The sequence below is a fragment of the Octopus bimaculoides genome, chromosome 7 (assembly GCF_046866305.1).
Source record: "Octopus bimaculoides isolate indiv1 chromosome 7, ASM4686630v1, whole genome shotgun sequence".
Taxonomy (NCBI): domain Eukaryota; kingdom Metazoa; phylum Mollusca; class Cephalopoda; order Octopoda; family Octopodidae; genus Octopus; species Octopus bimaculoides.
In genome coordinates, this window is record NC_142934.1 from 54,036,753 (window position 1) to 54,051,667 (window position 14,915).

The following is a 14,915-nucleotide window of genomic DNA, read 5'->3' on the forward strand; positions in this document are numbered from 1 at the left end:
TACTAGTACCACTTACCACCGATTTAAAGAATTAAGATTGATCACATTAGTTTCAAGTCGTTTACGAAATAACGTGAGAATGAATTCGAGTTATTTTCTATAATGTGTTGACTAAGGGGAGCGACATGGCAGAAACGTTAGCACGCCGGGCAAAATGCCTAACAGTATTTCCTCTGCCGTTACGTTCTGAGTTCAAATTCCGCCGAGGTCGATTTTGACTTTCATCCTTTCGAGGTCAATTAAATAAGTACTGGTGTCGATGTAATCGACTCAATCCACTTGTCGGCCCTTGTTTGTCCCCTCTATGTTTATCCTCCCGTGGGTAATAAAGAAATAAATGTAGTATACGCATATACATACATATTTTATGTGTGTATATATACTTATACCCCACACACACACACATATACATAAACATATATATATATATATATATATATATATATATATATATATATATACAAGAGTTACGGAATGAAGTAGGGAAGATCCGTGCGTGTGTGTGGGTAGGAATGTGAGGGCGAGGATGCGAATGTGTACGTATGTAGATGTAGGTATGTGTGCGCATGTATAATGTTTAACTTTGTTTTAGTTTGAATTTTGTTCTCCTCTTTCTCCTCTACCCACTCCTCCATTCAATTATTGTCTCCTAGATATATACCTAATTACTGCTTGTATATAATAATGCCTCATAGAGTATCCACTATGCATGGCGCCATCTGATTTCACTCAGACATAAGAAAAGGTATTGGAAATTTGTGCTGTCCTCTTTATGTTCTTTTCATTAAAATTTCAATTGCATTCGAGAAAATTCGGTTTAGCATTTCCCCATTGCAATTGGATGCCACCCATATTAGTTTTATAACTAGTGATTATGTTACCATAAGACCATATTTAGTCGATAAAACTGGCGTCGTATATACATGCTCACAAAATGCACACAGGCACATACACTCACACACTCAGCAAACTGATATACATACACATATGCCCATATATATATATGCACATACATAAATTAATATGTATAATATATAAATATGTATATATATATATATATATATATATATATATATATATATATATATATATATATATATATATATATATATATATATATATATATATATATATATATATGTGTGTGTGTGTGTGTGTGTGTGTGTGTGTGTGTATATTTATATTTTATATATATATATATATATATATATATATATATATATATATATATATATATATGAGTGGCTGTGTGGTAAGTAGCTTGCTTACCAACCACATGGTCCCGGGTTCAGTCCCACTGCGTGGCATCTTGGGCAAGTGTCTTCTACTATAGCCTCGGGCCGACCGAAGCCTTGTGAGTGGATTTGGTAGACGGAAACTGAAAGAAGCCCGTCGTATGTATGTATATATATATATGTATGTGTTTGTGTGTCTGTCTTTGTCCCCCCAACATCGCTTGACAACCGATGCTGGTGTGTTTATGTCCCCGTAACTTAGCGGTTTGGCAAAAGAAACCGATAGAATAAGTACTAGGCTTCTAAAGAATAAGTCCTGAGGTCGATTTGCTCGACTAAAGGTGGTGCACCAGCATGACCGCAGCCACTTGGCTGAAACATATAAATAAATAAAATAATATATATATATATATATATATATATAAGATAGATGTAGAAACAGCACAGAAGTAATAAATCTATGAGATTTCAATTTAGAAAGAATTTAATAAAATGATCTTAAAATTATATTTTTAAAAAATATAAAATATTATCGGTTTCGATGATGAATTTCATTTCAAATAACAAAAGAAAGAAAAAAAATTTACAGATTTGAATTAAAAGCAGTTCATCTTCTCTTCGGTGGTTAAAACATCTCTGGAGCTTTTCGTTCAAGTCTTCATTAAACATAGATGGTATAGAGTTCAAGGTGTTAGAGAGACACAGATGGGGTGTAGTTGTCTTTTGTCTAAAAAATCTATGGGTTCCTGTCGAGGGAATGGCTTAAAAGCATTTATTGAATGGGTTTTATATCCAGCTGTGTGTGTGTGTGTGTGTGTGTGTGTTTGTGCGTGCGCGCGCGAATTGTATTGAATCTCCTTTCAATATGTTCGGAATGTCACAGCTGTGTGTTGATTGGTGTGTATGTTGTGATGGCTTGTTAAAAAACGAGAATTAAGAATTTCTTTCTTTTTGCGCTGTTTTCTTTTGTGTGTCTCCTGGTGTGTGTTTTCCACATACGTTCGTACGCATGTACAAACATATTTTATGTTTATATATATATATATTATGCATATATGAATGTGTATGAGTGTATTTATACTTATACATACACGATCACACACACACACACACACACACACACACACACACACACACACACACACACATATATATACAAGAGTTACGGAATGAAGTAGAGCCAGGTATGTCTCTCTCCAGTTGTGTTCGTATGTGTGTTCTTGATGTTTCTTTTTGTATGTATGTGTATGAGTGTGTGTGTGTGTGTGTGTGTTTGTGTGTGTGTGCAGGCATATATATATATATATATATATATATATATATATATATACATATATATATATATATATATACGTGTGTGTGTATTGGAAAATGATTTAAAAATTGATGGGAAGTATTTTATTGGAGGTATATATAAATTTCTTTTAAAGTGTTTCTTCTTATTTGTTGGTTGGAATTGTTGGAAATATAGTTTGTACTTGTTAATAAATTGTCTTTCTCTGTTGTTCGTTGAAAGAATCTGTGCCACTTATAGTGGGGAAAGCTTTTGAAATTGGGTAAGCCCATTCCTGCATAGGTTGCAATGTGACTGCTTAAAGGAATTGTCTCGGATATATGGGCGATGGGCCGTCATTCGTTGCGTAAGGATCCGCACGCCTGGCATGTAATCAAGTTGGCAACCTTTGCATTTGATTGCGCTGATCAGCTATTCTGCGTTGTAGGTGATATTCGATTTAACATTCAGGGTTTGGTCGGCTTTGAATTTAGATTCTAGTCCCTCCATTAGGTAACGGTAAGTACCGCATTTTATTCTTTCGCATTTTGGTACAGTTGAGGTGATGGTTTCTTAATGCGCTTTTGCTCCGCTGAGAAAGAGTTTTAGCGTCTTGGGCTACCTTTCCCCAAAATTAGGAATAAAATCCCGAAAGAACGAAATGAAAAATACAAATTAATTTTGTGGTTCTAGAACCTACCAGTTCTTTCTAGCGTAAGGAATCCCATGTCAAATACAGACAGCTAATTCTTTTTTATACATAAAGTCTATTTTTATAATGTACACATATATTTAAGAAGGACTTATGGGGAATGTCTACCAATGTCTCATACAGGAACATTAATGTTTCCTTTCATTTATTTTAGAATGCTTTGAAATATAAAAGTTCTATTGCATGTTGAAATTTAAGGAAAGAAAATAAAATCTTATTGCATGAGCGTAATTTTAACTGCTATAATTTTTAAAGAAATAAAAGTTATATATTTAGATTGGTAAATATTATCACCTGAATGATAATTTAAATTCTACTTTTTTCATTACTATCTCGGTGTTCACAGGTGGTGCAAAATAAGTGATGATTCAGGGTTAATACGTACTGTAATGAAACGTTCAAATTTCAGATACCTATACACATATGTACGTGTGTGTATAAATACACCCACATATCCATATACACACACCCACACACACATACACACACATACACATACACACACATATACACACACATACACACACACATACACTCATATTTAGATCTATCTCACTAGGTATATATAAATATGCACGTTTAGGCGTGCGTGCATATATGTATGTGTATGTAATATTATTATCTATATGTATATCTGTATCATCATCATCATCATCATCATCATCGTTTAACGTCCGCCTTCCATGCTAGCATGGGTTGGACGATTTGACTGAGGACTGGTGAAACCGGATGGCAACACCAGGCTCCAATCTAATTTGGCAGAGTTTCTACAGCTGGATGCCCTTCCTAACGCCAACCACTCAGAGAGTGTAGTGGGTGCTTTTACGTGTCACCCGCACGAAAACGGCCACGCTCGAAATGGTGTCTTTTATGTGCCACCCACACAAGAGCCAGTCCAGGGGCGCCGGCAACGATCTCGCTCGAGAAACCTCACGTGTCACTCGCACAAGAGCCAGTCCATGGGCACTGGCAACAATCTCGCACGAAAGATATCATGTGTCGCCCGCACATGAGCCAGTCCAGGGGCAATGGCAACGATCCCGCTCGAAAGATTTCATGTGCATATTTATATATACCTAGTGAGATAGATCTAAATATGAGTGTATGTGTGTGTGTATGTGTGTGTGTATGTGTGTGTGGGTGTGTGTATATGGATATGTGGGTGTATTTATATGTATACGCATATATATATATATATATATATATATATATATATATATATGTGTGTGTGTGTGTGTGTGTTCGTGTGTGTGTGTGTGTGTTTGGGTGGGTATTGATGTGTGTGTGTGTATTTATATGAATGTATATGTATATATATGAATGCATGTATATATGTATGTACGTATATATATATATATATATATATATATATATATATATATATATATATATATATATATGTATGTGTATATTGTAAAATATTTTCAATATTGCCTCAAATATTTACAACTGTATCACTTAATTACTCTGACAGAGGAAGAGGTTTCACAGGAAAAGAACGTAAATGATCGCGGAATGATACAGTAAATAACAGGATATTCAGTTCCACTTCTTGGTTAAATAAAAGTATTCTTATCCAATATCATATCTATTTACTGGCGAAGACGATTTTAAATTGTTTATTTCCATTAAATAATGTTGGATATGGAAATAATTTTTAATATATCTCGTGCTGCTGAATAGAATGAACATCCGGAAATACAGGTAATCACACTACTAAGATCTACACATAATACACACACTCACACACATACACGCAAGTCACACATGCATCCATACACACACGCATATACATACAAACACATACACACAGGTATGTATATGTATATATATATATATATATATATATATATATATATATATATATATATAATGTATAGCTGTTAAATGGGCAAGTAGATAAGTTTTAAACAATGGCACGTAGAAAACTGGTTTAAAAAAGATACACTTGTATGGAAAAATGACGTAAGCAGGGTACATTCACTCAGCTGGGAACAAAGCTGACATGTATCCAGATATTCAAAATATTGCTTTGGTTTAATGGTTGTACACGTCAGTATTTGCAGACAATGTGAGATCGAATCGCAAGGACAGCCTTGAGTTGTTTCAATCGACCCCGTACTGTATGCGATACTGTATACGGTATTATTTATAGGTTTATCGCGTTTGAGTTCCACTTTTAATAAGGATTTATTTCATATCTCTTGAAGTTTCTCAATATTCATTATTTATGAATGTATGTATCTATGTATATGTGTATGTGTTTATGTGTGTTTGTGTGTGTGTGTGTATGTGTGTGTGTGTGTATGTGCGTATGCATCTGTTTATATGCGTACTTAGACATGCACAGATATTTAAGCACATACTGAGCATTTACACACTTACATGTATACACGTGTACATGCATATACATACATAACTGTATATGTATGTGTGAGTGTGTGTTGTATGTGTGTGTATGTGTTTGTATGCGTTATAGGCTTTCAAAATTGAACGAAATTTCATTGAACACTTCAGAGAATTTCAAATACTGTATAGATATTCATATTTATACTAAATCATATTGTCCTGTATACCCACCTGATCATTTAGACTAAAGTGGTGAATTGGGGTAACCGCATCTCAATAAAGCCGATTGCCATTAAACAATAATTGAACCTTGTTCTTATTTGTCAATTTCGTTGACAAATGTGTAAACATTTAGTATGATGATTACTCGATATAATAGACACTGCGAGATGCATCTGTCACAATGAATCGTTACATTTTTATTTTGTTAAAAATTCAACTATCATGGAACATTTTTAATATGTAATAATTTTAAATGTGCTATTAAATGTTCCAGTGCCTGAAATAGTATGATATTTCAGTTTTCTTGTTAAAGCAATATTTCTCAATTAATTTCTTCTGGTGAACGCCAATAGCCATTTGACGTTTAACGATTAGTTTTATGGATATTTCTTTCAACATTTCTATTTTGTTTTCCATGTATTCACTTGTGTAGGATTGCAATAGCAATCTCCGAGGGGACATATTTAAGTTTTCGGAGACATATCAAACTATGTAAAACACTAAGGAAAGAAACACAGCTGTTTCTTGCGTTAAAAATGTCTAAAGCAAAAGTTATGTATGACTCTTATAATGTATAGCTGTTAACTGGTGAACTGGATAAAGTTTTATACAATGGCATGTAGAATATTGGTTTTAAAAAGATACACATGTATCGAAAAATGACGTGGATCCCAAATTTACTATTTTTTTCTGAGTGAACCACAGAAGCTCGTATGAACCGTTGAGAGTCACTGCTATAAAAGTTAATGGTGTCTGACGTTAATGTATCGGGGGTAAGGTTACGTTTTTTTCTTGAATGTTCCACTTTACATTATAGAGTTCACTTAGTTGCTTCTCTAGAACTTCAAGTTCAAATACTACAATGACGTTTGTATTTAGCTCTCATTTGTCTTGAACGATATTGCACAGCAAAGGTATCGGTCTTTCGAGTCATTAGCCGAAAGTCCTACGTAATTATTCCGTAAAGTGAGGCATATGGTTATTGTAATCTGATAGTCTAGTGAAAGAGTAACACTTCAAGAATTGTCCTCGACCCATTCTCAGTGGTTTCCTCCATCTATAGGTTGCTGGTAAATACTATATAATTTCTGTATATGGTAAGGTATATAGAAATTAACTGAGCTTGTCGCTCAAACATTGTTGAAAATGTGATGTAATTAAACACTACATCAACAACATATTCACAACAAAACTCTACAAAAATATGCTATTTCACTTTTCCAGGGAACCGTCCGTTTCAACAGAGGAGATCGAGTAGGCGGTATTCTCTTTGAACAATTTCAAGGTAAGTGGGAAATCAATATTTCAAATATTATACAGGGAATGATAGTGTATTATTTATCCACTCATGAAAACAACAGAGTGGCATATCTAACTCATATTCAGATTTATGAAAAGATAATATCAAAATATGAGAATATCATTTTTGTTTAAGTATGCATTTGTTTGTTTTTTTTTGTGAATCTGATTAGGTTTTGTATATATGTTGATGTATGCCCGTTTCTATGTATGAGTGTATGTTTGTGAGTATAAATAATCAGTGTATGTATGTATTGATGTTATATGCCTGTGTGTATACATAACAAAGTAGTTAAAATATTGTGGAGTAAATACTAATCCACATCGATGAATACATAATTTTCCCCTTATTTCTCTCATAGACCGAAATAAGCATATGAATATTCTTACGTATCTACATACATGAGCAAACAGGTATTCATGGATGTGCTACTATATAAATATGGCTGTGTATGTGTGCGTGCGCGCGAACGTGTGCGTGTGTGTGTTCACGAACATAAACACACGCACATAAGCACACAAATATTCATTCATATTTGCACATAAGTTTGAATTATGTTAATGAGAAACGTATTGAACTAAGAGACGGTGATACGATTTGAAGGAAATGTTACAATATAGTGATTTAAAATATACTGATAGTTTTCTTGAAGCATTAGGAATGCATTTGATACACCTATAAATAAATGAATATGACATACGTTTAGACTCACGCAGACACAAACACACATACACACAGTCTCCCTCTCTCTCTCTTAAACACACACATGCATATACAAAGATAGACATACGATATATATTTATGCGTCGTCATATATTTGTATCTTGAGTTATATATCAATATATATATATATATATATATATATATATGTGTGTGTGTGTGTGTGTGTGTGCGTGTGTGTGTGTGTGTGTGTGTGTGTGTGTGTATTATACACGTTAAAAGTACAGTAAATATATGTATGTGAATATATATGTAAATATATATATATATAATTATATCTATGTAAATATATATATATATATATATATATATATATATATATATATATATATATATATATATATATATATATATATATATATATATATATATATACACTCACACAATTAAATATGTAATTTATGAAAAGAAATCTGGCGTGCATCCACAACTTTTACAATTGTCACTATAAACTTGTTGAGAATTCATTAGTTGTATACGCCACGTGACACGCAGCTCCAAGTTGCAAGCTATTCAAAATATGCGTCTTCAACATTCACCAAACATCCTGTCTATGACATATCGCTATTAAAATCATCGGCGTCACCAAACTAGCGGAGACGTTTCCAAGTTTTCCGTAACCAGGCTTTTGATATAGAAAAGAATGAAAACAATGACGAAGGTGAACCGTACTTTATATTTGCTGACACAATATGCATTAATGAACTTCATTGACCATGCTGAAATTTTGACTGAAGATCTACAGTTTCAGTTCATCATAAGCTGTATATTACTGCAAGCATCATATCGAGGTTTTAAGGAAATTAATTATTTGGAATTCAATATTCCAGTGCAGATGGTCTAAAAATATTTCCATTTTGCATTTCAATTAAGCAATACATTGTGAGACAAAATAATACTATTATATTTTCCTGTGAAACAGATACGGTACATATTCTATGCTCATTTATATATTTTTCTTGTCAACGATCATAATATAGGTTTCAAATTCTTATACATTGATGAATATATATATATATATATATATATATATATATATATATATATATATATATAAACAAATAATAAATGAGTATATGCATATATACGTACAGGTATGTGCATACCTACGTTTACCTCTATATATAGGTGCATATCTGGGTACAGGACGTTGCAAACAAAACATAGACAAGAAAATAATAATAACCAGAGTACAGAAAACACACAAGCCACATAGAGAACATTTTCCTTCATCACCTACCCCCGTTTTAACACCGGCGTTTCGAAGAGTTGGGCTGGACGCATCGTTAAAACGTCTCTTCCCATGGACCGCAAATTAAATTTGTATACACAAATTAAACCTGTGCCATGGAGGAATGTAGTGTCGGACAAAAAACAAGACAGGAAAACAAACGGAAAAGAAAACAAGACAGGAAAACAAACGGAAAAGGCCATGCGGCCAGATGTGAAAAATTATGTGTATATGAACGCTGTGAGGCACGAACTTGAAAGTGGGGACGAAGTAAGTTCGAGTGTTTGCTCGGCGATAGCCAAGGAAGAAAAGAATTAGTGACCGGAAGCATGTGACCATGCAGGGGTAAGGGAGAGAGAGAGAGAGTGGTAGATGGAGAAACAAACGGAGGAAGTAGAAGAATAGGTGATCAACGAGAGAAAGAGAGGAAGAGAGGAATATAGTAGTAACAGAAGGAAGTACGAGCGGGGAAAGAGAGAGATATAGTAGTAACAGAAGGGAGAACGAGAGGGGTAAAGAGAGATACGTAGTAGTAACAGAGGAAGAACGAGAGGGGGAAAAGTGATAGAGAAAGAGATAGAGTCGCGTCAGAAAATATAAAGTTGAAATAACTACTTACAACAGTGATGACGCTGGCGTTCGGTCATGCACAAACAAATAATAAATGAGTATATGCATATATACGTACAGGTATGTGCATACCTACGTTTACCTGTATATATAGGTGCATATCTGGGTACAAGACGTTGCAAACAAAACGTAGACAAGAAAATAATATTAACCAGAGTACAGAAAACATACAAGCCACATAGAGAACATTTTCCTTCATCAGCTACCCACGTTTTAACACCGGCGTTTCGAAGAGTTGGGCAGGACGCATCGTTAAAACGGCTCTTCCTATGGACCGCAAATTATATTTGTATACACAAATTAAACCATATATATATATATTTATTTATACCAGAGTGAGCACATAAATGCGAATCAGTGTGGGGAAAAAAGTACGCGAATACCGGAGGTAGAGTAATATGGTTCATCAAAATGCAGCAATATTCTGTGTTATTTTGAACTACAGCACTTCCTTTGTCGGCTTATTTGATTGCTATTTCTTTACCGTTTTGTAGTTCTATTAAATAGTTTCATTCCATATGGCTAAGATTTGAGATGATTCTTTGCTTGTGTAAAGTATTATTCAGGAAATTCATAATATGGAGACAAAAGTTATGAAGTGTTCTTTTTCCTGTTTTTAGGCAGTTGATAATTGCTTGTGTCTTTAACCAGTGAATCATCGTCGTTATTATAGTTCAGTAGTGCTTCTTTAAGTTGCAATTTTCCATATAGCATTTAATTTCGTTTTGATAAGATTTGCGTGTAGTTAGGGTAAAGTTCGGTCCTTTTGCTAGTAATTTTGGTTATTGTTGAAAAAGTTTCAGAGATATATTACATTGGGCTTTTCCTGTATATTTTTTCCAATGTGTGTTCTTGTTTCTCTGGACTGAGTATAAAAAATCTTTTGTTGTAAGTATGTTGGTGTGGATTGTCTGTGTTTCTAATTGTATTTGAATTGTTTGTAACCTAGTTTTTTTGTGTGACCATATTAGGTGTATTTACATGTTTTGGGTTGCTTCGTCGACTGTTACATGTATTTCCCAAAGTTTTTCTCATTGTTGGGTGAAAATGATATTCCTATCTTTCGGGCGATTACTTCTAGTCTTCCTGATTTGTAAATTGTCCATTTTTCTGGTTTGAAAACGCTTTATTTTCAAGTGTGAGGCTAGTTTGGGGTGGTTTTGTTCTTTTAGATATCTATACATTGACCTAATTGGTAGTTTGGTACAAACATTTACATACATACACATATAAAGGGTAACCATGCCATAATGTCCTTTTTTGTTTGCATTTTCACTGTCCGGGTAAAAAAAAGAATTAATAAATAATCAGGATTGGTTTGAGATTATTTTTCAATTCGAATCATATGAGTTGACAGCATGCTCATATTCAGTGTAATCCAGAATATATTCCTCTTCATAGATATGTTTTACTGCAAGTGGCATGAGAATTCATATTAATTAGATTCATGTTGGCGAATATTTTGACTTCATTTTCTATTCCAGAATATTTGGCTTTCATTTGCCGTTTATTTTCTAGTTGCTAATATGGCGTTGTATTCTTTTGCTACTTGTTTTTCTTTCTTCTTTAATATCTCCTTTTGCTTCGGACTAGTTTGACGGGGATGTTATCATCAAACTTTGTTTTTTTTGTAAAGATCTATAATCACTTATATTTCATTTTTTGTACATATTTTGAATTTTTCTCATGGACACTTGCTTTTTGTAATACTACATACAAATGTCAATAAAGAAAGAAAGGAAATGTACTAAAAATAGAGAATGAATTTAATATGTCTCCAAATAATTTCGGATTCTATTGCCTTAACATGAAGCATCTAATTGCTTATGCCAATGGAATCCATTGGCAAAGTTTATTCAATTAATTATCTCGAACCTGAGATAAAGTACTTTATTGCTGTTCTCTTCATCTCAAATTTGCAGAAAGGACAGAAGACAGGGTCCGAATCTTTATAGTATGTATTTCTCCCTACATAACAACCACAAGAGAAAGTAAAACTTCAAGTAGAATTGTGATGTTTCACTGTGCCCTCACCGAAAATGCGTGATTCTGTGCTTATGCTACAATTAAATAAGATTGTGGATAGCCATAATTATTTTACTGTTACATAACATGCCATGCACTATATGGTTACGACTATTTAGGTTTTGAGTTGAAATACTAATAAAATGAAATTTGATTTCCATCTTTCTCAGATGGATAAATTTAACAACCAGTCAATGACTGAGTTAGTTTAATAAGCAATGCCCAACAAAATACGTATGTCGTAATACGCAACGAAATACGTATGCCACAATACCCAACAAAATATGTACGCACAGCCAATATAAAGAAAGCAGATCATAGTTTTATTGTAGGATTATTCCAGTAGAATTGTAATTTCACAACAATATTGATAAAGTCACTCTTCAGATTCATGCCTTTATTCTTAAATTTGCCATAATTATTGAAACAATCAGAAGCATATTTTTTTAAGCATAACATCTTTACCCAGTTAAACTAGGGAAGAAAGATTAAAATAAAACAAATAACATGGCGGAGAAAATCAGAACAAAATACTACTGGAAATCCTTACATACACTATATTTGTGTGTAATTAGGGGTGAGTATACACACACGCACGCGCGCACACACACACACATGCACAAATAAATACTCTTTTAATCCTTCAACTGTTTCATTCATTTGACTGCGCCCATAATGGAGTACAACCATAAAGGCTTTTCGTCGAAGAAATGGACCCTAGGACATATTATGTATAAGCCTAGTACTTATTCTCTCGGTCTCATTTGCCGAGGCGATAGGTTACGAGATAACATAAACACACGAACATCTGTTTTCAAGCGATGGCAAGGGGAAAAACAAAGACACACACACATAAATACATGTGTGTGTGTGTTTGCATGTGTGTGTATGTGTGTGTGTGTGTGTGTGTGTGTGCATGTGTATGTGTGTGTGTATGTGTGTGTGTCTGGTGTGTCTCTGGCGTGTGTGTGTGCGTACACGAGAGTTTCCTTCAGATTCCGTCTACCAAATCCACTCACACAGCTTTGGGCAACCCGAGGCTATATTAGAAGACAATAGCCCAAGGTATCACGTAGTGTGACTGATATATATATATATATATATATATATATATGAACATGGAAGTCGGTGATTATTTACTCAAGTAGGTAGATACGGAAGTAGATAGTTGAATAAACGTTTGGGTATATATAAAGGGAAATGTGTATCTCCCGTATCATGAATGGGTTTTGAAGACATATTTCTTGCTTGAATTTTCACTTTCTCTGTAATTACGGGGCGTAAATTTGTGAATTGAAAAACTAATTTTAAATGTTATTTGTAAATATTTCTAAATTACCATAGAAATGGCGCCACTTTAAATATTTCTCCAAAATAGAAATTTTTATATTTTCCTGAATCGTATCGTTTGCTCATGTCTTAGATATTCCATAGCATCTCAATAAATTAAAGAAACAAGGAATACAATATTATTGCAATTCTTCATTGGTATTAGGACAGGAAGCAAATAAAATGCCTTATGGCATTCCCTTTATAGTACATTTTCATAATTAATTTCTATGTTCATAAATCTCCTTCAGATTCTCAGTGATGATAAGCAGCATGGATAATTTGTGGCATGTCTATTTGTATCAGAATGAGGAAAAATATTTAAGTAATGAAGTCTTAGCAATAGAGAAACTTGGCGCTCATAAATATTGAATTTAGGGAATATGAGTAAATATTACAATTTGAAAGCCATTGTTTTTGGCACATAGTATTGGAAATGGTTTAGACGAACTCATATATTCTGTTACAGAAATTAAAAGGAAATAACCTACTCAGCTGTATGCACAAGGCCTGAAATTTTGGACGTGGAGACTGATAGTTTACCACGATCTCAGTACTTAATTGATGCTTCTTTTATCTACGTCGAAAGGTGAAGTAGAACCTGGCGGAATATAATCTCAGAGCATAAAGTCAGACGAAATGTCACTAAGCATTTTCCTCTGTGTGCTAACGATTCTGTGATCTTGCCGTCTGTATTAAGAGAAAATAATAAAACATGATCTTATGAGTGCTTTGAAGCTTCCAAATTCGAATTACTCAGAAATTTTCCGCTTCTCTTTTGCAAAGAAGTAAAGGCAAACTAAGTGAAGGAAATAAAGTTAGTCAAATATATCTAAGGACAAGGAGAGGGCAGCTAGGGATTTTACTACAATGTAAGTTAGATACACAGTAAAGAAATTAAAAAAAAATTAGCTCAGGGATCAAGTCAGGTATGAGGACATGTGCTGCTGCAGAGCGTAGACGATTTGTCACGATTCGCTGGGATCTCCCGAGCAACTCTCCGAGCCTTATGTCAGTCAATTTCTGTTTTTTTGAGACACGCCCTCATCAACATTGACCGCATGTCATATGGCCGTCCTACACGAGCCGTCACCTCAGCCAGACCCTCAGATTAGAGAACACGTAATGCACTCTCTCACACTCTCAGACACACGAAAACTAACGCTCTCTCTCTCATACACACAGTTCAGCTGGTATATGCATGAAAATGTACGATCCGATTTACTCATCCACTTTCTTCCACAGTCTCGAACAGCCACCACCAAACCTCGCACTACACACTCCGCGTCTAATATAATATACATAACTCTCTAAGTTACTGGCGAAGTACGAAGCCAATCAGAAATAATTGAATAAATGAATAAAGCGTTCGCACAATCATATGCCCTGCTAGAACGAGCATCCACATCTTTCCTCAGATGGTGCTGTTCATAATTGCCATTTATTAAAAACTGGAGAACACGTTCAATAATGCTATTCCTGATACAGTAAGTATAGGGCTTCCCTATAAGTAGATTATCTCCTTTGGCTAGGCGGCGCTCTTTGTAGATAATTAAACTTCCGGAGGCTAACCCACGCCATTGTTATTGTTTTACGTCTTATCATGGATATAAAGCAGCTTGATGATTCAGCTATCGAAGTACTTACTGTGCCTGAGTTAAAGAAATATTCAAGATTATATGGTCAGTATGTTACTGGAAGAAAGGCGGAATTGACTGAAAGGTTGAAAGGAATAAAAATGTTGTCGATGAAGAATGTCAACAGAGTAAATTAATCGGACGATAAGTCTGAAGTATCGGACGATACTTCAGACAGGAATAAGCAGAAGCTTATATCTCCTCTCGGTGAAGTATTGCCTGATCTAAAGATCTTTGTAAGTTGCCGAATTT

The 14,915-nt window shown here is 34.2% G+C and overlaps 1 protein-coding gene across 2 annotated transcripts in view; it reads left to right on the forward strand.

Moving 5' to 3' along the window:
- LOC106873978 (gamma-aminobutyric acid type B receptor subunit 2) overlaps positions 1-14,915 on the forward strand; it is a 1,140,241-nt gene that overhangs the window by 719,641 nt on the left and 405,685 nt on the right. For both annotated transcript variants that reach the window (XM_089355293.1, XM_089355294.1), the window contains exon 8: positions 7,016-7,076. In XM_089355293.1, the coding sequence (XP_089211419.1) occupies positions 7,016-7,076 (61 nt within the window). The remainder of the gene's footprint in view (positions 1-7,015; positions 7,077-14,915) is intronic.